The following is a 19,938-nucleotide window of genomic DNA, read 5'->3' on the forward strand; positions in this document are numbered from 1 at the left end:
AGGGTCCCACAGAGCAGGGAAGGAGGAGCTGAGAGAGGGGCCAGGACGCTGGGAGGGGGTTGCTCAGAGGCCTCCCAGGGATGGGGGTTGCTGCTCGTCTGAGCGCTCCTAGGGCGCTGGTACTCTGGGCCGCACTGGGGGCGGCAGGTAAGGCCGGGGGGTTGGGGCGGGAGCCCCCGAGGGAGAGGTGGGGGTGGGGTACCAAGGGGAGGGGTTCAGGCTGCTCTTTCCCCAGCTCACATTGGACCTGCACCTGACCCCGAGGACTGGTGGAGCTACAAGGATAATCTCCAGGGAAACTTCGTGCCAGGTGGAGCCAGGGCGGGGACCCAGGACTCGGGGCTGCAGGGTGCCTCCTTCCTCAGACCCAGGAGCCCTGTCCTCCTCGCAGGACCCCGGAGTCCCAGCCCCTTCCTTCCCTCTCCCTCCCTTCCTCCCTCTAGAGTCGGCCCCAGCCTCTGAACCCCAGCAGCTCACCACAGGACATTATATATGCGCATTTCAAGTAGTGAGTGGGAGTGGAAGGAAAGAGTGTGGGGGTGCAAAAGAGAGTGTGGGGGGTTTGCAGGGAAAGAGGCAGGTAGGTCTGGCTTGTGCTGGGAACCAGAGGCTCATTGGTCGCGTCCCCTGCCTTGTCCAGCCCCTGCAACTCCTCTCCCCCGTACATTCATTATCCAGCTGTGGGACAAGGGAGAGTGAAAGAACTACAACTCCCATGGGCTCTGGGGCAGACATGCAGTGGATGGGTAGGCTGGCAGCACTCAGGCCTGCTGGGAGTTGTAGTTCTTTCCCCCAATGACTTAATTGAAGGTAGGTTTGGTTAAGGAGGAGGCGAGATGATCTTTGGAAACTCCTCCAAGATTCTTCCAAGACCCAAGATTCTGGATTTCCAGCCCCTTCCTCCCTCAGACCCAGGAGTCCCCATCCCCTGCCCTTCCTGTCCTGGGATCCGGGAGTCCAAAACACAGCCTTCTCAGCAGATCCCAGCTTTGGGATCCAGTCCTATCTCTGACTCCTTTTCCTCCCTGCCCCACCCCTGCCTCCAGGGCCTCCCTTCTGGGGCTTAGTGAATGCAGCCTGGAGTCTGTGTGCTGTGGGGAAGCGGCAGAGCCCTGTGGATGTGGAGCTGAAGAGGGTCCTTTATGACCCCTTTCTGCCCCCACTGAGACTCAGCACTGGGGGAGAGAAGGTAAGGGGCCTGGTGGGAGGGTTCACCAAATCCCCTGGGGGTGGGCACTAGTGGGGGTGGGGTGCGGAGGTGAAAGGCCCCCCTGGGTTAAGGAGCGGTAGACAGCGGGTGGAAAGGAGGCTCCTTACACTCTAATATGAATCACCTGTTCTTCCTTCTCCAAACATGGCTCCCTAGGTTTTCCGTGTCTGTAAAAGCAATGTTAACACAGACTGTTCCCTGGGCCAAGCATGGTTTTAAAAAGCCTGATCAGCCTGCTAATCCTCCCAACCACCCCATGAGATAGAGGCTATTGTTCTCCTCATTTTAAGGATGCAGAAACTGAGGCACAGAGAGATTGAGTTACTTGTCTGAGGTCACACAGCTAGAGGGTCACACAGCACTGGGATTCAGACCCAGGTAGTGTGGTCCTAGCATCTAGGCTCTTGCGCACTTTGCAATTCCATTTCTTGTAAGAGTTGGCACCCCTCTTCACTCACCTGCCCCTGCCAGAAGCCTGGGGCTATTCCCAACCCATTCTTGCCTTCATTCCCCTGTCCATTCTGGGTCCTTTTTCATCTCCCTGCTCAATATCATTTGGATCCTGTCACTGTGTGTCTCCTCCAACTCCCCCACCATCCACTTGCCCCTGGACTAGTGCCACAGGGTGCTAGCTAGCCTGGTTCTCTGCCTTCTGCCCTCCATTCTCCATCCCACAGCTAGAGGGATGTTTAAAAACACAAAGCAGAGCATTCCACTCTCCTCTCAAAATATTCCTATCGGGAGAAGTAATACTAACAGATTTAAACAGCAAGTACCATGTTCCAGGCACTGTGCCAGGTGTGAGATTTTAGATATATATAAATTTTATATGTATATATATAATATATATATTTATATATACACATATACATATAGATGTATTTATTTTTAATTATTTAAATAAAAATACAAAATATTCCATCATTGTCCACAAGGCCCTGTACCATCTGGCTCCTATCACCTCTCCGTTCACTAGGCACTAGTCCCACAGGCCCCTGCACTAGCACTGAAAGAGGCTACCTCAGGGCCTTTGCACTTGCTGTTTCCTCTTCCAGGAATACCCTTCTCTCCTTTGCAACAAATTCCTACTTATCTTTTGGGTCTCCATTCAAATGTCACTTTCTCATGAAGGCCTTTCCTCATCTCCCCACCCCCCACCCCAGTCTAGGCTGGGCTTCCCATGTTACCTTCTCAGAGCTCTCAGTTCTTCTCCGCTTAAGCATAAGATGTAATTAATTAAGCAGTTACTTACGTAATTCGTTATTTATTGTCTGCCTGCCTCGGCTCCGTTAGGACACGAGTTCCATGAGGCCCAGGGTTTTTGCCTACTTGTTCCTTGCTCTCTTCCTGGCATCCATGGCACATAGTAGCAGCTCAATAAATATCTGTGAGTTGAATAAATGCACCGATATTGAGCACCTATCATGCGGCTAGAACAGACCCTGGGAAGTAACTGATGTTCCAGCTGTGCTGAATGATTAAATGCTTGGTGGAAGCAGGAAATATAGGAGTGGAACACAGGAGGGAAAAGACCTTCCCTCTTTGTCCCTGTGACGGCTTCCTCCTCTCCTACAGCTTCGGGGAACGTTGTACAACACTGGTCGCCATGTCTCCTTCCTGCCTGCGCCACGGCCCGTGGTCAATGTGTCTGGGGGTCCCCTCCTCTACAGCCACCGACTCAGTGAACTGCGACTGCTCTTTGGAGCACGTGATGGAGCTGGCTCTGAACACCAGATCAACCACCAGGGCTTCTCTGCTGAGGTGGTGGCCACTGACCTCTGCCCTTGACCTTCACCCAGAGCTGACCCAATTCCTCCCACCTCACCTTTCTCTTAATGCCTCACCCCACCCTCCTTTGCAGAACCGCTGCCCTCCACCCAAGCACTAATCTTTAACCTGCCTTGGGACCCTGAGGGCCCAGAGCTGCACCCATTCTCTCCTCCCCTTCTACTGGGGGAACCCCACTCTGTGCTCCCCTCCCAGGTGCAGCTCATCCATTTCAACCAAGAACTCTACGGGAACCTCAGCGCCGCCTCCCGGGGCCCCAATGGCCTGGCCATTCTCAGCCTCTTCGTCAATGTGAGCCCAGGCGAGATCCCAAAGGATGAAGGGGAATTCTGGACTCTGGTCTGGGGAAGAGGGAGTCTGGGTGGCCCAGACTCCTGGGTCCTGGGGGAGGGAGGATTGGGAGCTTAGACTTGGGACTTTTGGATTCCTACCTCCTCACCTTGTACCCCCACACAGGTGGCTGGCAGCTCGAACCCCTTCCTCAGCCGCCTCCTTAACCGGGACACCATCACCCGCATCTCCTACAAGAGTAAGTCCCTGGTGCATTGGGGGGAGGGGATGGGGAGCTGTGTGTGCACAGGAGGGGAGTTGAAGAGGGGTCCTGCTCCTCACTCTAGCCCGGTATTGCTGCAGATGATGCCTACTTTCTTCAAGACCTGAGCCTGGAGCTCCTGTTCCCCGAATCCTTCGGCTTCATCACTTATCAGGGCTCCCTCAGCACCCCGCCCTGCTCAGAGACTGTCACCTGGATCCTCATTGACCGGGCCCTCAATATCACCTCCCTCCAGGTGACTTCTTTCTGCCCCCTCCAGCCTGGCTAACCCTTTCTGTGGCCTGGGCATCACTCTTGGCCTCTCCCACCCTCCTTCCGCCTTACTTTAATCCGGGGCCGAGTGAGACCACGCCCACCTGCCCCAGGAGCGGGGCTTTCCTCTGTGGCCAATCACCGAGACCGCTCACCGTTCACTCACAGTTTCCCACCCCCTTCCGCGGCAGATGCACTCCCTGAGACTCCTGAGCCAGAATCCTCCGTCACAGATCTTCCAGAGCCTCAGCGGTAACGGCCGGCCCCTGCAGCCCTTGGCCCACAGGGCCTTGAGGGGCAACAGGGACCCCCGGCACCCTGAGAGGCGCTGCCGAGGCCCCAACTACCGCCTGCATGGTATGGTCCGGTCTGCACCCCTCCCCGCACGTCTTGGTCTAACCCGCCTATGTGTCTCCCCTTCTTTTCTCTACATGATATAGTCCTACCCACCCCTTTGACGTTTCTGTACGGTCCAGCCTCCTGAGCTCGCACTCGCTCTTTTCTCCCTTCTATGTGTCAACATGGTACAGTCCACCTCCACGCCAGAGACCATTGCTGGTCCGTGATTTGTCTTTCCTCTCCACTGCTTGCAACTTGCAACTTGGTATATAACCCGAGCTCCCTGGCTTCCCACTGGGCCGTGGTTTTTTATTACGACGGCTTTCCAAAATGGTACAGCCCGGATCCCTTCCCTGTTTCGGTGTGGTACAAATCTCAGGCTGTTCCGTAATCTGACACACACCCCTTCCTGAAAATCAACATGGTACGGCCCCCTCCCCTTTCTACTGTCTCCCCGAGCTTCGACCCTGTGATCTTACAGCCACTCAGCTAGCTTCTCAACGTGGTATGGCCCAGACCCTCCTACTCCCACCCCATGAATACCTTCGCGTAGTTCAGTCTGATGCTGAAGCTGGATGTCAACCCTCCTAGTCCACCCTCCTGCTGCCTCCTGCTGGTTAAACCCAGTGCCGGTCCAAAATCTGACCGTTTCCCCCAGTTTCTCGACCTGGTACATCCCGGCTTCCCCTTTCTCAGCCTCCGTGGTAGAGCCCTCCGCGGCCCAGCCCCCGACTCCTGCAAACCGTCTTGCAGGTAAACTAATGCTCCCCCACCGCTGTCGTCTGTCTTACAGTGGATGGTGCCCCCCATGGTCGCTGAGACTCCCCATCGAGGATTGTGCCTGTCCTTTCCAAGCCTCCCAACACGGGGAGGGGAGTCACCCCCAAAACAAAGCTATTAAAGGGACAGAATACTTCCTGTTTCTTAGTGGTCTGATTCTAGGCGCGGCGGGGAAACATTTGGGTCGTGAAAAACAGCAGCCTTCTAGAAACCAATCTCCGTCTTCCTAAACCGCACTGCTCGTTTTTTATTTTTTTTATTTTTTTGCTTCCGGTTTCCCCAAACCGTCATTTAGACTGGCGGCTCCTTTAAGCCGCGGCTCTTTTACTACCCCCCCCAACTCACCCTCCCCATCGGGCAGCACGCGCAGAGCCATGTGCTTCCCCCTCCCGCCTGCCTCATTGGCCCGAAATGGGTCACGGTCCCGCCCCCAGTGCCGTCTCCCATTGGGCAAATGTAGGTCAGGGTCCCGCCTCCCACCTAAAGGCACTGCAACTTCTTGCACGGAACCCCTCACGCGCCCTCCTGGGCCTTGGCGGATCCGGGGGTCCCATTGGCCGTGCGTCTCGAGGGGTCAAGACGCGATTGGCCCGCGCTTTCAGCCGGAGGGCGGCACGCGGCTGGGGTGCTCGGCCCAAGCAGCTGGCGGGGGCTGATAGGAGGGGTGCGCGCTGTGGCGTCGAGTGTTTTGGTTTGGCTTTTTTTTTTTTTTTTTCCGCGAAAGAAGTTTGCGTTGGCCACGCCTCAAGGAGGCCGCCTCCTCTTGCCCCCTCCTCCGCCCCTCCGCGCACACCTCTTGGTGCAGATTGCAGAGCGCCTTCCGCTGAGAGAGCTGCAGATTTTGCAAGAGCCAGGCTCGCCCACCGTGTAGAAGGAGCGCCTTGTGTCCCCTTGAACTCTGGACTGCAAAGAACCGGCTGCCTAATTTGATCAACCCCTCACTCAGACTGCATGGTCTCCAGGGACCCTCTTGAGTTGCACGTTTCTGCACTGAGGACTGCAAATCCCCGTCACTCCTAGGATTTGCAGTGTTCTGGATACTGGAGGCTCGCAAGCTACGCTCGCCCGCCCCTGGGCAGGCACTCGCCCGAACCACTGGAGTGTGCCTCTAACTGGCAGGCCGGCTCTTCGCCTCTCCATGAGCCCCTGAGCCTGCGGGCAGGTGCCCGGTGATGGCGCGGCCCGTGAGCGACAGGACCCCGGCCCCCCTGCTGCTGGGCGGCCCAGCCGGGGCCCCCCCTGGCGGGGGAGCGCTGCTTGGGCTGCGGAGCCTTCTGCAGGGGACCAGCAAACCCAAAGACCCAGCCAGCTGTGAGTTCTAGCCCCCCTCTATCCTAACCCGGACACCCTACTCCCTCAGGGATTCAAGTGCTGGGGCGGGGGTCTCCTCTTACGTGTCGAGAGTCCATCTTCCAACCGTCATCTGCCCAGTTACAAAGGTGTTTAGGCCCCTAGATCTCTCAGCACCCAGGATGCAAAAGTACCTGCGCTCAAGCCCGTCCAAGAGGAGGACCCAGGAGTCCCCCAGAGTCCTCCTCTCCGAGGACCTGAGAGTCTGGGCCTAAGCCCCCCCCCCCCGCATTCTTTGGTCCTGAGCGTCTGGACCCCTGGGGTCCAGGGAGGAGGGAGGGGGTGTGTCGGATGCTCACACGGTAGTGACACGGGCTTGGGCGGGGCCTCCTGGGGTCACATGGAGTCTAGGGATGAGGAATGTGCCCCAGGAATAGAGCCCCTTCCTGCCCCTTACATAGTGTGGGGGTGGGGAGAAGAGGCCACAGTGAGCAGGGGGGTAGGCTACAGAGAAATTACAGAACTGTCATTTTTTCCCCTCTCACCTGCCCAACCCTCCATCTACCTCTGACTGAACTTCCGTCCCCCTTCTGTGTATCTATCCCTTCCCTGGTCTGTGTCCTACCCCTCTCTGGGTCCCTATCCTCCCCTCTTTCTGAGTCTCTGTCCCTCTCTCGGTTTCTGTCCCCCTCTGTCTGTGCCGCCCACGTCTGTGCCTTCTCTCTCTGGGTCTCTTCTCTTTGGGTCCTTGCCTTCTCTCCTGTCTCTTCCTCTTCCCCGCCTGTTCCCTCTTTCTCTGGATCTCCGCCCTGTGGGTCTCTATCTCCCCTTTCTTCGTGTATTTCTGTCCTGGGGTCTCTTGTCCATCTCTTTCTTCCCAACTCGCCCGCTCATTCCCTGGCCCGCAGGTCTCCTGAAGGAAAAGGAGCGCAAGGCGGCTCCGCCTGCAGCCACGGTCCCCGGGCCCGGCCTGGAGACGGCGAGCCCGGCGGATGCCTCAGCTGGGGCAGTGCTGGGCGGCGGGTCCCCGCGGGGGCGCCCGGGGGCCGCGCCTGGCCCGGGTCTGTTGGCGCCGCTGCTGTGGGAGCGGACGCTACCGTTCGGCGACGTGGAGTACGTGGACCTGGACGCCTTCTTGCTGGAGCACGGGCTCCCGCCCAGCCCGCTGCCCCCCGGCGGCCCTTCACCGACGCCCTCCCCCGTGCGCACGCCCGCACCCTCCCCGGGGCCGGGTTCCTGCGGCTCAGCTTCCCCTCGTTCCTCCCCGGGGCACGCCCCCACCCGGGCTGCCCTCGGGGCCGCGGGCGGCCACCGCGCAGGTGCGACGGCGGGGGCGGGGCAGGACCCTGGCGGGGCGGGGCTTGGGCTTCAGGGGCAGGGCTGTGCTGCACTTGGGCCTGGTACCGTGGGGCCGGGGACCGTGGGGCTGGGGTTGTGCGCCCAAATTCTGGGTCCACGCAGTAGCGAGATGTTGGGAGAGGAGTCCGGATTCTTTGTCCCGTAATGCATCAGGGACTGGGTCTTCTGGATCCATTGGAGATGAAGGACTTGGGATCTTAAATTCTAGGAAGCCTTTCCTGTGGGGCGGTAGTGAAGACTTTTCTTTGGGACGTGGTGAGAGAAGGTCCGGATACTCGAGGAGCCGGGATTGGGATCCCAGAACACCGGAATTATTTGCTGGGGAGTGAACTGCACTCTGGAATCTGGGCGCGAAGTCGGTGGAGTTGGGGAAGGACTGCAACTCCTAGGCCCTCTATAGGAGAGAAAGCAAGGTCTGGGTACAGACTTCTATTTTACCAGGACATAAAAGACTGGCACCCCTAGCTGCTGGATCCTCCGGTGGAGAGGAGCTAGGGCCCGGGGTCCCGGAGTCGTCTAGAGGGGAAAAGGTTGGGGATCTTCATTCTGGGTCTTCTGTTGCAGCGAGGACCGAGAGCTTCCTATGTTCCTGGGAGAGGAGGGGCTTGGGATCCCAGAATCATGTGTATCCCAGTGGCGAGGGAGAAGGTCCAGGGTTCCGTTTGTGCCCGTGTTCCCCAGACACCAGGAGGGCCTGGATCTTTGGAGCTTGAGAGGTTTGAGCTGAGAGACCCCAGGGGGCAAAAGGAAAAGTGTGTTTCCTCGGGCACTTGGGGGTCTCCACGGGCAGACTGCAGGTTGGGAATTCCTGGACACACCTGCCCCTGGCCGGACCTCTGGGCAGAACCGGGGCCCCCCCTTTCCCAGCCGCACATTCCCGCGCCACGTGAGTCCTCTCCTCCCTCCTCCCCGCTCCTCACTTCGCGCAGGCGCGGTCACGCGGAGGGGGGGCGGGGCCTGGGGAACTAGAGGGCGCCCGTGGCGGCGGTGGGGGGGGGGGGCCGGGCGGGACGGGAAAGCTGGCGCCCACACGTGACTGGCCCTGAACCTGTATCCTCAGCTGACCCCGGCATGCTCGCTCTTAAAGGCACAGTCCGCCCGTACCCCGTCCCTTGCAGCCTTCCCCAAACCTCATTCATTTCTGCTTTTCTTCCTTACCCGTCTGGGCCAGTTAGCTGTTAAGCGGCGCATCTGAAGTCTTTTCAATGCACTGGATTTCTTTCTTCTGAACAGCCTTGGGGTCTAGGCTTTGGTCAGGGATTCAGTAGGCAGGATTCAGGCTAGATAATGGGAAAGGAGCTAACGCTGCAAATCTGAAGGCCTGGGGTTTCAGAAGCAGTAGAATAGGCTCGTGTGTTACTTAGGGCGTGTCAGTTGTCATTGGGCCTGTTTCCCGGTTTGTGAAAGTGGAATTGGTTCCTTGATGTCTAAGCATCTTTGTAGCTTCCGGAACCTTCCTGTTTCACATTAGAGAGGTTGATCTCTGGTTGGCCTTGTGGTGGATCTCATTAAGGCCTTCCTTGTGGTCAAAGATATACCTGAGCAGGGGGTACTTTGAACCCCCCCCCCCAAGTAAATACACACTCAGGAAGCACATTCTGTTTCCCCAAGGCCTGACCTCCCGGGACACACCCAGCCCGGTGGACCCAGACACGGTGGAGGTGCTGATGACATTTGAACCTGACCCAGCTGATTTAGCCCTGTCAAGCATTCCTGGCCATGAGACCTTTGACCCTCGGAGACATCGCTTCTCAGAGGAGGAGCTGAAGCCCCAGCCCATCATGAAGAAGGCTCGGAAGATCCAGGTGCCAGAGGAGCAGAAGGTGAGCCCTGCCGGATGTAGGCTGCAGGCATGGCCCCTACAGGTCCCACAGCCAGGGATGGCCCTTTCCTCACAGACAGGCCTGGGCTTCTCACTGCGGTTAGCTCTCAGGTTCTCTTAACCTGCAGCCAAGCATCAGTCGTCCACAGCCATGGGGCACAAAGGAGATCAAGGTTTCAGCTTGAGATTTACGAAGATGGTATCATTGTGGGACGTAGACTCAGCTAGCCCTGCTGGAACCACTCCTACAGGCTTGGAGCTTTGACCAGGCCCTGTTGCTAAGGACAGCATCTCTTAGCAGTAGCATCAGTCTGTTTCTTCTGAGCCACTACCTGGGCTGGGTCTGGTCCTTTGACCTCTGCTTTGGGGCATTCTGCAGGGTGCTTCCATCTGCCTGGGATGCAGACTTTGCCAGCCCTGGGCCTTGTTTTCTGGGCCTCGGCTGCTCATTGATGAGAGGCCTTGAGTTCCCATTAGCAGCCAGAGCCACATTCTGTTCTGGGAAGTGAATTTTTTTTTTTTTTCTTGCTGCTTTGCCAGTTCTGGGGTCTCCCCTAGTAAGGGGTGCCTGGGCTCCTCTCACTGGACTTCACCATAACTACCTGAAACACTGAGGACTGACTTGTAAACCCAGTCTAGACCAGTGGTCTAGACCTGTCACAGGGCCTGGACTGGATTTGCCCTAGTTAAGTGGGAACTAGGCTTTAATGACATGGGGGGTGGGAGGAGAGCATCTTGTGGACCTCTGTGTGGTCCTCGTTCCTAAGGAGTGGTCCTCCTCCACAGCCAGATTCTAGGACTGGCGAACTCTAAGTGTAATGGTGTGGGGAGGCTTCTTTGCTGAGGGACAGGTTTTCTAGCAGTTGGGACCCGTGGGGAAGAAGGCAGCTCTCTGGCCTCTATCCAAGGCCAGAGGGTCAGAGACAGCCACAGTTACTGGAACCACTCAGATTGCTGGGGAAGGATGGGGTTGCCTTGACAATGAGGTCAAAAGGCCCCAGCTCTGGGATTTATGGGACACAAAACCCCATTGCTAGGGAGCCTAGGCTTTCCATAGCAACCAGGATCTGAGAAGGTGGTACATAAAGCAGTGCTTTTTACTGGAAGAAGCCCTCAGACCCTGAAGGCCCCATTGCCAGGGAACAAGCATCCTTAGCAACCAGGGGCTAACTGTAGGGCCTTTGTCAAGCCGAGTGGTGGGGTCTGCTTCGCACAGTGGAAACTTGGGAGCCCAGTGGCTTGGAGTGGGGAGAACTAGCTCACACCTTAGTTGTTGCTAGGGGCCTGCTGCCCTTAGCAACCAGACCCTTGGGCATTCATCCTCGGAGAGCCCTGGTATCCTTTGCATCCCACTTGCTGGCATGAAGCATCCCAGAGGGTCTCTTAGCTGTCCTCTGGTCCTTGAAGGCACAAGGAAAGCTGCTCCCCCTGGCCCTTAGTGCCTTCTCAAACCCCACCCTCAGGATGAGAAGTATTGGAGCCGGCGGTACAAGAATAACGAGGCAGCCAAGAGGTCCCGAGACGCCCGGCGGCTCAAAGAGAACCAGATATCAGTACGGGCGGCCTTCCTGGAGAAGGAGAACGCCCTGCTGCGGCAGGAAGTGGTGGCTGTGCGCCAGGAGCTGTCCCACTACCGCGCCGTGCTGTCCCGCTACCAGGCCCAGCACGGAGCCCTGTGAGGCTGTCCCCCGCCCCTGCCCGGCGGCCTCGCTCAGACTTGCGCCCTGACGTCCTCTTCCCTCCCCGCCCTGTGGCCCACCGGCCGGCCAGCTGGGTGCCCAGGGACGTGATGATGCAGATAAATACATTTATATTTTTAAGAAAAAGCGAGCCTCCCCCCCCTCCCTCGCGGGGGCGGGGAGGGTCCTCTGTGTGTGCCCCTGCCACTTTGGGGACCCCATCCTCCCACCGCCTCCGTTAACACATCCTGAATAAATCTTGAGAACCCCAGAACCAGCTGTTGTGGGGAAGGAGGCAGCTTCCTGGCCCCAGTTCAAGGCCATTGGGTCACACTGGCGGCGGTCTGTGGGCAGGTCTGGGCTTCCGTCCATAGAAGGCAGGAGCTACTGGAAGCGCCTAGAATTGGATCCCCCCACGGGCTGCCGGATGCAGAAGGGGCGACGGTCTGAAAGGAATGAAGCGACTGCCTTTATTGCATAGACCTTTTCAATTGCTATGAAGATGAGGGTCAGGGGACGCACGAGAGACAGAAGACGGGAGAAAGGAGTTTCCCCGCCCCCACCGGCGGGGGAGGGGGGCGCTGGGAGGAACGTAGTGCAAATCCGAGCGTCCGCCCCGGGGAACCTGCCCCTCCTGGGCGGATTGGCCAGCTAAGTGGAGGCACCGGAGTGGATGGGGCGAGACCCGGGCCTCCCCAGCCCGTACGTGCCAGGTCCCGTCATTGGACAACGCATAAGACAGTCTCCGCCCTCAGCGGACCTGGCCTCCCACGAGCCGGAAGCGAGGCTCTGATCCCTGCCCCGCCCTCATTGGTCAGGCACTACCCTCGGGGCCTGCCCGTTAGTCGGTGACCGGGATGAGACTGACCCCCTGGAGTTAGAGCCACACTCCATCCAACATTACCTCTAGTCCCCCGGGGGCGCGCAATCCTGAGACGGGGCAGGGATTCCTGCGTATGGGGCCTGCACCCTGCCTCTAGCAGCTAGGCCACGCCCCTAGACCAGGCTCCGCCTCCTCGGAATGTCGGTCCCGCCCCTGGCGGGTTGCAAGCTTCGTTAGGTTCAGGGCTCCCGACTGCGGCGGCGGCCGGGAGGCCCCGTGAGCAGCGTACCGAGGCCTGGGTGCACCTGCGCCTGCAGCGGCCCATACTCCACCTGTTCTCCGTCCACAGTGAGCACGCCGCGAGGCGTGAGAGGCTCGAGGCGGAAGGCACGGGCCGCGGCATAGCCCAGCTGCGGACAGCCCAGGCTGAAGTGGCTGCCCCGCTCCATGGCCAGAAAAAGGCGCAGTAGCGCCGTGCGCGAGATGCCAGCACGCACCCAGCACAGGTGCACCAGGCCATCGTCAAAGCGCGCATGGGGGGCTGCCACCAGGTCAGCCCCCAGGTGGCTGGGTGAAATGGCCAACATGAGCACAAAGTCGCCCTCCAGCGTCACCCAGCCCGGGGGCAGTGGGGTGCCCAGAGGAGGGAGCAGGTGGTCAGGTGGGCCCCTGGCAGAAGTGTCTCCCGGGGCAGCTCCTGGGACATCAGGGGTGGGAGGTGCGAGCCCAGAGGAGGCCGTCGTTTCTGGGACCCCCTCGGTGATGGGTGACAGTAAAGCCTTAGGGGAGCTAGGTGGTGAGGGTAGCAGCGGGTCTGGGGACAGTGGGGCATCTCCAGCCCCACCCCAGTCCCCAGCCAACTCTGGGCCCCCGCCATTGAGGGACAGGATGGGCAGGGGCTCAGGTGAGCCTGGCGAGGTCAGCGCAGGCTGGGGCAGGGGCAGAGGCAGGTCAGACACCGAGCGATGCAGGGGTGAGTGCGCCACAGGCGGGGCCGGTGCCGGTGCCGGGGCTGGGGCCGGGGCAGGGGCCAGGGTCAGCTCTGACTTGGCACGGGGTAGGCCTCGGGCAGGGGCGGGAGAGGCAGGCTCTACAGCAGCGGGGAGGTAGGAGAGGCGTCCGCGGTAGGTGTGCAGGGTGGCAAGGCCCAGCACGGTGCCCAGTGTGAAGCGGGCGCTTCCCAGGGCCCTGAAGCGCTCGCTCTGGATGTCCACGTCTGACACGAAGCCCCAGGCAACGGCCAGGAAGGAGAAACAGCGGGAGCCTGAGGCCAGCGTCACAGAGAGCAGGTCCAATGGGCGGCTGCCCCCCCGGCACAGCAACAGCGAGCAGTTGAGCAGCAGGTCGACACCCAGGGCAGGTTCAAACCTTCACAGCCAGAGACGAGCGAACACCGGCGGGGAAAGAGTAAAGGGGGTGGCATGAGAGACCCAGAGCATAGTGTGGCAGGAGAAAGACGCGGAAAGTGGGCACGCAAACAGCAGGGGGACCATGTGGCTGCCTCTAGATGGACTCTTCTGAGCCGGGATCCCTGTCTGCTCTCTCATCTGTTAAGCATTCGCTCAGTGCCCCTGTGTGTGGCCGCCACCGTTCTGGGCACAAGGGTCACAGCCGGGAACAGACAGGCAGACATGTCTGGGGCAGAGGGGCAATATGGGGAGCATCCCAGCCAGGACTGATCAACCTGACCACAGAGCACCTGGGGGAGATGTAGGGACAGACGTGCCAGGTTGCAGGAGGGCTCACCCCTCCCCTTGCAGTGCTGGGCTGGCGGAGGCAGGACCCCACCTACCCCCCATGCTGGTTCACAGCTCCAGCCAGGGCGTTGCCCGAGCCACAGGGGAGGATGCCCACGGGTGTCTTCACAGCTTCTTCCCAGTCAGGGCGGTCTAGGAGTCCGTTCAGCACCTACAGGGTGGGACAGCGGCCACTTGGGTCCTGGTCCCAGGGCCAGGCTCCAGAGTCCCCCAGTGCTCAGGCAGGGTGCCCCTGCCCTACCTCGAACAGCAGCCCGTCTCCCGAGACTGTGACGATGCCATCCCACTCACTCAGGCTCAGTCCCTGCACCAGCTCCCGGGCGTGGTTCTGCCGTTCTGATGTGGGGAACCAGGAGGTGAGTCAGGCTGTTCCACTCTGCCCCACCACCACGACCCTAGCCCCCTCAGAGCCCCTACTTCCAGCCTGCCATGGCCCTTACCTGTCCGGATGAGGTTGAAGGACAGCCCAGCTTCAGAAATCATGGGCAGCACGTGGTTCTTACACCACTGCCAGGCCAGACCCCGCCCCCCAAAGGGATTGACCAATAGGAGCAATCGGGGTGGCTTAGGCAGCAGCTCAGGGGTGATTTCTGCAAAGAGAGGGGAAGGAGTCTACAGAGGCCACAGACCCAGGTCCCTCACCTCAGAAGGTGATAGTGCAAACAGCCCCCAGTGGAGGGCTGGCACAGCCGCCTGCTGGGAACTGCCTGCTGGGTACTGTATTTCTCCTGGGCTTCCGAGTGCGCAGCCCCGGCCCCCTCTCCCAGGGGCCCAGACAAAGGCAGGGCTTGGGAGGCTAATTCCAGTGCCCTTTGAACCCACAGGTGGCAGGAGGGAGGAAAGCTGTAGGTTCAACTTTCTTTATCCTCAAACACCTGGAACCCAGGATCCGGTTACCCCCCTGTGCAAGGCTCCCTCACTGTTACCAGTGGGGCCTCCACCCAGCCAGCAGAATCCTGGAAGACCAAGGAAGCCTCCCCAGATGTGGACCTTTGAACGTTTACCTTCCTGGGCCAACTGAGGAACCTGGGTGGGGCCTCCGGCAAGAGCCTTCTCTGATTACCTATCCCGGCACCACAGGCTGGGTTAGATGCCGCCTCGGGGCTCCTGGGACGTCCTAGGGGACTTCTGTGGGGGCCTGTCACCCTGGGTGGTGACTAATCATGTCTCAGTCTGCTGCTCTCACCAGACGGGGAGCCTCTGACTCATCTGTGTGGTCAGGGCCCATGGAAGCGGGGGAGGGGACAGAATGAAAAATCTAGAACAGCCCACACCAATCATTCTTCTCTGCCTGTGGTTTTTCTTCCTTCTGTAGCCCATCCCTGTGCGTCTACCACTCTTTCGGTATGGACTGAGAGAGACAAGCCACAGACAGACACACAGGAGAGAAGAGACAGAGGTGTCCACACAGGGAAATCCACACAGACGCCAGGGTGGCCCTAGGGGAGAGCGGCTGCATAGTGCCTCACCCCTGTCCCCCGGCAGTGGCAGTCCACGGAGCAGACACATGAGCGCAATGGCCCAGCGCTGGGCCTCAGCGCGGTTCTCCTCGTAGGTGACTGCCCCGTCGGCCCGAAAGGTGCGGGCGGCTCTCCGCTGGCCCCCGAGGCGGCCCCCGTGCCGGCCCTGCGGGTAGGTGTAGACGCAGAAGTAGGCCGCCTGGTCTGTGGGGCTGCGGCTCCGCAGGGTGCAGCAGCCTGACACCTCGGCCAGGGGGACCAGGCCGCCCCGGGGGCGGGCTTCGGGCTTCGGGCGCAGCCGCTGTATGTGCAGGGCCTGTGGGGTGAGAGTGAGGGCCAGGCGGGAGCCCCGGGCCGGGTAGGAGCCAAACTCGCCATGCAGGAGCGGGGTGCTTGCGGCCAATGGCAGTGGCGGTGGGGGGGCCATGGCCTCGGCCCTGTCCAGGGCGCTTCTAGGCCTGTGGCCCCAGCTCCAGGTCAGCTCCTGGTCTGGCCTCTGTGGGGAGGGAGGAGGGCAGGAGTCAGAGTCCAAGACCCCTGTGGCAGGTAGAGAGAAGCAGGGGGAGGGCCTGTGGACAGGAGACAAGAAGGGGCGGGGACAGGCGAGATGGGAGCATCAGAGACAGACAGGCTCAGACAAGTGCGGGGAGACCCTGAGGATACAGGGCAGAAGCCCATTATACAGGAAGGATGGCAACCTGGAGGGTGGACAGCCAGGCATGCAAATGTACATTCATTTATCCCCCAAATAATTACTCACTACCCTCTATGTGCCAATCACAGTGCTAGGCCCAGCAAACACAGCAGGGAACAAAGCAGACAAAAATCCCTGCCTTTGTGGGTTCATATTCTCACCGGAAGACAGAAAAGAGAAAGCAGTCAAATAGTGTGTTGGATAATAAGGGCTTTGGAGAAGTAGAAGGCAGAGGAGAGAGAGCTGGATAGTGGAGATATGCAGAGACAGAGAACACGACACACACACATACAGTTATCTCCAGATGGAAAAAGTTACACAAAACAGACATTCGGACACAGAGAGAGGGATGAAGTCTAAGAGCCAGAGGAACTCCAAGAGAACAACCAGCTTTGATGAGATGAAACCCAGGATGAGGAGAGAGACTTAGGAGAGTCAGAGTTTAAGGACTCCAGGAGGTCCTCTGAGGGTCAGAAAGACAAAGGACAGAAAGAGCAGATAGGAGGGGCAGGATGGAGGGGTGTAGACAGCTGGAGAGATCAAGAAAGGGATGTGACATGGAGGAAATAAAGAGAGTTACAGGAGTCACACGCAGGCACCTGCGAGGGACAGGGGCCAAGAGCTGGACCCCAAGCACTGACCTGGGTGTCTGGCCGCCTGCTCTCCAGGGAAAGGGTGGGAGCTGGGCCTGAGGTCCCCTCCCCGGAGGCCTTCCCCCTGCCCTCTGCCCAGCTTCTGCCTCCTTCCTGCTCACCTTTGTTCCCCACCACCCCGCCCACCCAGCCAGCTGCCAGTCCTGTCCCTCAGCTTCCTCGGCCCAGTACTGCCCCAGACTCACCCCGATCTGTGGACTCACCCTCTGGAGTCACCTCTGCCCCCTGCCCCGGACAGCTCCCTCGGCCCCGCCCCTAAATTTGCACTGACCAGCGCCCCCATCCCTGAGCTCAAATCAGGCTTAGATAGAGTCCTAGATTTCCTCCAGTACTGGGCCTGAGCCTGTCCCTAGGTCCTCAAGTCTCTGGCCTGGTCTCCATTATCTCTACCCACCCTGGTCCCCCAGACCTGGGCCTGGGTCTCCATCCAAAGGTCCCCCCCACCCCCAATCCATTATCCTGAGTCTCTGTTTCCGGTTCCTCCGGTCTGGGTTCTGCATCCCCACCCCATTTCCAGAACCCAGTCCCAGACCTGGGTTTCCATTCCTGGATCCCTCAGTCCCGGTTTTGGTTCTCCATCTCCATCCCACACCCCTGGTACCCCAGTCCCGGCCTGCGTCTCTGTTCCTCTTGGTCCCGCGGTCCCCCAGACTCGGGTCCCTGACCCTACCCCCACACCCTCCTCACACGCCGAGTCCTCCTCCAGGCGGCCCCTCAAGTCAGCACCAACCGCCCCCATCAGACCCAGGGGTGGGGGGAGGGTGTGCATCCGCTCAGCCAATGGGCACGCGGCCGGCCTCAGCCGCGCCAGTGAGGGCGCGCGAGGGGCGGGGCCGGCCAGCTCGCGAGCTTGGCGCAGGAGGCCAGCCGAGGGAGGGCTTGAGAACTGGGCGGGGTATCGCGCTTCGCGAGATCGGCTGCCATAGAAAGTGAGGGCACACACGCAGCAGAAGCGGCGTCACGATCCTACAGTCAGCGCCGCTGACGCCATTTTTGTAGAGGGCAAGTGGTAGCCCTGCCCCATCCATTGAGTTTTTTGAAAGAAAAGAGGCAGGAGGGAGGAGAGCTTCAGCTGCATTTACGGACTGACCCTAACACAGGTAACCAAGACCCAGAGCTCTGCAGATGGAGTTAGTAAAAGAGACCCCGAAAAGCAGATTTAGAGGCACTAAGAGACTTAGAGAGTGCTGCCTGTTTTTTAGATAGTTACAGGAAGTCAGAGATCTATACAAAGAGACAAAGACAATAGAATCGAGACTATGCAAAGTTAAGGACACAAGAAAACCCAGAAAATGATGGACACAGAGATGGAGACCGATACTCCTGGAATGAAAATCCGGGAGGACAGGCTCATTATTCACCAGTTCTTTACCCTGGACTCAAACCAGAGTGGAGGCAGCATGACATGGACTTCTGCCCAGCGAATGACCCAGTAACATGGCAAGACAGAGAAACAAGAAGAGAGATGGGGAGGAAGAGTATCTGAGAGAGACTTCTAGGTTAGGAGTGAGGGAGGAAGACGATGCTGGAGGACCAGAGCCTGAGAGGAAGGGAGCCTGGGAGACAGAAAGCAAGAATGTTGACAGAAAGACATAGAGAGGGAAAGCCATAGTGAAAGCGGAAAGAAAGCAAGGCGAGAATAGTATCAGGAAACCAAGAATCAGAATCGTAGAAAGACACATGCAGAAAGAGACAGGGACAGAGTTTGCTAGAAAGTGATGAATGGAGGACTTTCTTTTATTGTCAAACAACACACCTTGTTTAACCCAGAGTAGCAACAGTACCTGATAATATATGCCAAAGAAATACCCAGAAAGGGGGGTGGGTGGGATGGGGACAGAAACCCAGGAAGAAGGAGAGACAGGGAAACGCACACCTTAGTTTGGGAGAAAGAAAAGCAGGCACACACCAGACCGACAAAGAGGCTGGGACTCAAAGACAGGGACCAAGTCACTAAGGCAAAGGAACAGAGACGAGGAGGAAATTGTGTCCCATGGTGTGGTGACCTTAACTTTCAGAGGGACCTCTTACCTGTTCCCGCTGCTCCGCTGCTTCAAGGTTTCCATTCATCTGCTGGCCCTTGCTGTGTTACCACATCAGCAAGACCCTGGTCCTGGGCCGCAGGCCATGGGAGAGTGGTATGGGCAAGGAGTGAGGCCTCACGGCCCAGGCCTGGCCTTTGGTTCTGTGGAGGACAGGTGAATAAGTAGGAGCATCAGGGGCAGACTGTGGGCTGGGCTGGATGTGCTGGGAGGCCAAAGGGGCAGGGCTTCCCTGAGGAAAGAAAAAAGAGGGGACAGGTCAGCCTCGCTACTGCTCCAGCCAGTCCATCTGGTCCTACCCAAGAAGGGCTAACAATAAGGAGTGGGGGCTAATTTGTATTGAGCACTTACATGCAAAGCATTGTTCTAAGCATTTATACTAACTTATGTAAAGCTGGAAAATACCGTATGTGCCAAGTCTATTATCCCCTTTTTGCGGATAAGAGAAGTAAGGCACAGAGAGGTTAAGTGACTTGCCCAAGGTCACTCTGTTGTTAGTACTTAGCATGGCCAGGATTTGAATTTGGTTACAGCAGACAAGACCCCATCTCACCATCTATGTTAGTGCTTCTCCCCAAATCTCCATCTTCCCTTACTTTCTAGGTCTCCCTGTCAACCCCCAAGTCTCCATTTCCCTCACTCTGGGTCTCTGTCCACTCCCCCTCAGGGCCTCCAATCCTCCTCCCCTCTGAATCTTTATCTCCTTCTTTGAGGATTTCACCCAATCCCTCTCCACCCCACACCCCAAGCCTGGGGCTTCAGTGCGCCTCCTTCGCATTCCAATACCGTGCAAAACCCTCACACAGAGTCTGTTGGACCACTCGAATCTCTCCGGCAGGGAAAAGCAGCCCCAAAGTGGTAGAGGCTGGGGAGGGGTCAGAGAAGGGGCAGGGGTAAAAGACGAATATAAAAATTGGAAATAAGAGATACTCGAGACTGGGTTGCAGCAAGAAGATTTCGGGTTAGATCTCAGGTAGGACTTCCCGAGCAGCGGCTGCGCCTCGGAAGCGCCGCAGGAGATAAGAGAGGTGAGCCTGATAAGGAAATGCCTGAAGCGTGGGGTCAGAGGTTTCCCGAGGTCCTGACAGGCCCCGCCAGCTCCGCCTCCTCACCTCCAATACGCGGCTGGCCGGGTCCTCCAGGAGCCACAGAGAGGCCGTCCGCGTCGGGCCAGAGCGTCACCGTGAAACGCGACCTCCCAGCGCCGCGCGACATCTCTCTAGCTCCCAGAACCCTTTTTTCCGGAAGACTATCGAGAGCAGGGGTTGGGTAGGGCCAGAGAGGCCCCTCCCCCAACCTCACCCTCCCCACCGCCCTTGACGTAGCGCTTGTTCCCGGTGGGTTGTCCTTCCACTTATTCCGGAATCGCCCATTCGGTCGCTCTGTGATTCGCCATAGAGAGGCCCGACTCGAGTAGAGCGCCGCGTCGCGCCTGTG

General features: G+C 58.8%; 3 protein-coding genes and 1 long non-coding RNA gene across 13 annotated transcripts; 2 read left to right on the forward strand and 2 right to left on the reverse strand.

The window, feature by feature from the left end:
• The first annotated feature begins 61 nt into the window (after nt 1-61).
• On the forward strand, nt 62-5,064 carry CA11 (carbonic anhydrase 11). 2 transcript variants are annotated; one of them, XM_044256965.1, is made up of 9 exons: nt 62-147; nt 236-310; nt 1,047-1,189; nt 2,786-2,971; nt 3,194-3,289; nt 3,455-3,527; nt 3,632-3,786; nt 3,995-4,160; nt 4,936-5,064. In XM_044256965.1, the coding sequence occupies exons 1-9, from the start codon at nt 81-83 to the stop codon at nt 4,959-4,961; spliced, it is 987 nt and encodes a 328-aa protein (XP_044112900.1). In that variant the 5' UTR covers nt 62-80; the 3' UTR covers nt 4,962-5,064. The 2 variants fall into 2 exon arrangements, with proteins under 2 accessions (XP_044112900.1, XP_044112899.1); XM_044256964.1 differs by lacking the exon at nt 4,936-5,064 and adding an exon at nt 4,334-4,915.
• LOC122911867 lies at nt 1,183-4,749 on the reverse strand. Its single transcript, XR_006385518.1, has 3 exons — nt 4,686-4,749; nt 2,463-2,595; nt 1,183-1,377 (listed from the first exon to the last, which is right to left on the reverse strand). It is a non-coding gene; the product is annotated as an uncharacterized LOC122911867 (long non-coding RNA).
• An 83-nt stretch (nt 5,065-5,147) lies between the features above and the next one.
• Nucleotides 5,148-11,343, forward strand: LOC122911863 (D-box binding PAR bZIP transcription factor). The gene is made up of 4 exons (XM_044256966.1): nt 5,148-6,233; nt 7,121-7,531; nt 9,183-9,394; nt 10,857-11,343. The coding sequence occupies exons 1-4, from the start codon at nt 6,095-6,097 to the stop codon at nt 11,070-11,072; spliced, it is 978 nt and encodes a 325-aa protein (XP_044112901.1). The 5' UTR covers nt 5,148-6,094; the 3' UTR covers nt 11,073-11,343.
• A 176-nt stretch (nt 11,344-11,519) lies between these two features.
• Nucleotides 11,520-19,918, reverse strand: SPHK2 (sphingosine kinase 2). 9 transcript variants are annotated; one of them, XM_044256959.1, is made up of 7 exons: nt 19,614-19,918; nt 18,491-18,644; nt 15,122-15,608; nt 14,093-14,242; nt 13,894-13,988; nt 13,688-13,803; nt 11,520-13,263 (listed from the first exon to the last, which is right to left on the reverse strand). In XM_044256959.1, the coding sequence occupies exons 2-7, from the start codon at nt 18,527-18,529 to the stop codon at nt 12,135-12,137; spliced, it is 2,016 nt and encodes a 671-aa protein (XP_044112894.1). In that variant the 5' UTR covers nt 18,530-18,644; nt 19,614-19,918; the 3' UTR covers nt 11,520-12,134. The 9 variants fall into 9 exon arrangements, with proteins under 9 accessions (XP_044112894.1, XP_044112892.1, XP_044112895.1 ...); XM_044256957.1 differs by having other exon boundaries at nt 18,491-18,733; XM_044256960.1 differs by lacking the exon at nt 19,614-19,918 and adding an exon at nt 19,432-19,607.
• Nucleotides 19,919-19,938: the final 20 nt, after the last annotated feature.

Source organism: Neovison vison, chromosome 7 (genome assembly GCF_020171115.1).
Source record: "Neovison vison isolate M4711 chromosome 7, ASM_NN_V1, whole genome shotgun sequence".
NCBI classification, from domain to species: Eukaryota; Metazoa; Chordata; class Mammalia; order Carnivora; family Mustelidae; genus Neogale; species Neogale vison.

Bases quoted from the DNA above. Each gene is read 5' to 3' on its own strand.
- CA11 (XM_044256964.1), top strand. From the start codon at position 81: ATGGGGGTTGCTGCTCGTCTGAGCGCTCCTAGGGCGCTGGTACTCTGG. The intron at 3,787-3,994 runs GTGACTTCTTTC...CTTCCGCGGCAG, and splicing joins TCAATATCACCTCCCTCCAG to ATGCACTCCCTGAGACTCCT. The intron at 4,161-4,333 runs GTATGGTCCGGT...AACATGGTACAG, and splicing joins CCCCAACTACCGCCTGCATG to TCCACCTCCACGCCAGAGAC.
- LOC122911863 (XM_044256966.1), top strand. From the start codon at position 6,095: ATGGCGCGGCCCGTGAGCGACAGGACCCCGGCCCCCCTGCTGCTGGGC. The intron at 6,234-7,120 runs GTGAGTTCTAGC...CCTGGCCCGCAG, and splicing joins ACCCAAAGACCCAGCCAGCT to GTCTCCTGAAGGAAAAGGAG. The intron at 9,395-10,856 runs GTGAGCCCTGCC...CCCCACCCTCAG, and splicing joins AGGTGCCAGAGGAGCAGAAG to GATGAGAAGTATTGGAGCCG.
- SPHK2 (XM_044256959.1), bottom strand. From the start codon at position 18,529: ATGAATGGAAACCTTGAAGCAGCGGAGCAGCGGGAACAG. The intron at 15,609-18,490 runs GTAAGAGGTCCC...CCCTCCCCACAG, and splicing joins CAGCGGAGCAGCGGGAACAG to AGGCCAGACCAGGAGCTGAC. The intron at 14,243-15,121 runs GTGAGGCACTAT...CTCTCTTTGCAG, and splicing joins GCCACTGCCGGGGGACAGGG to AAATCACCCCTGAGCTGCTG.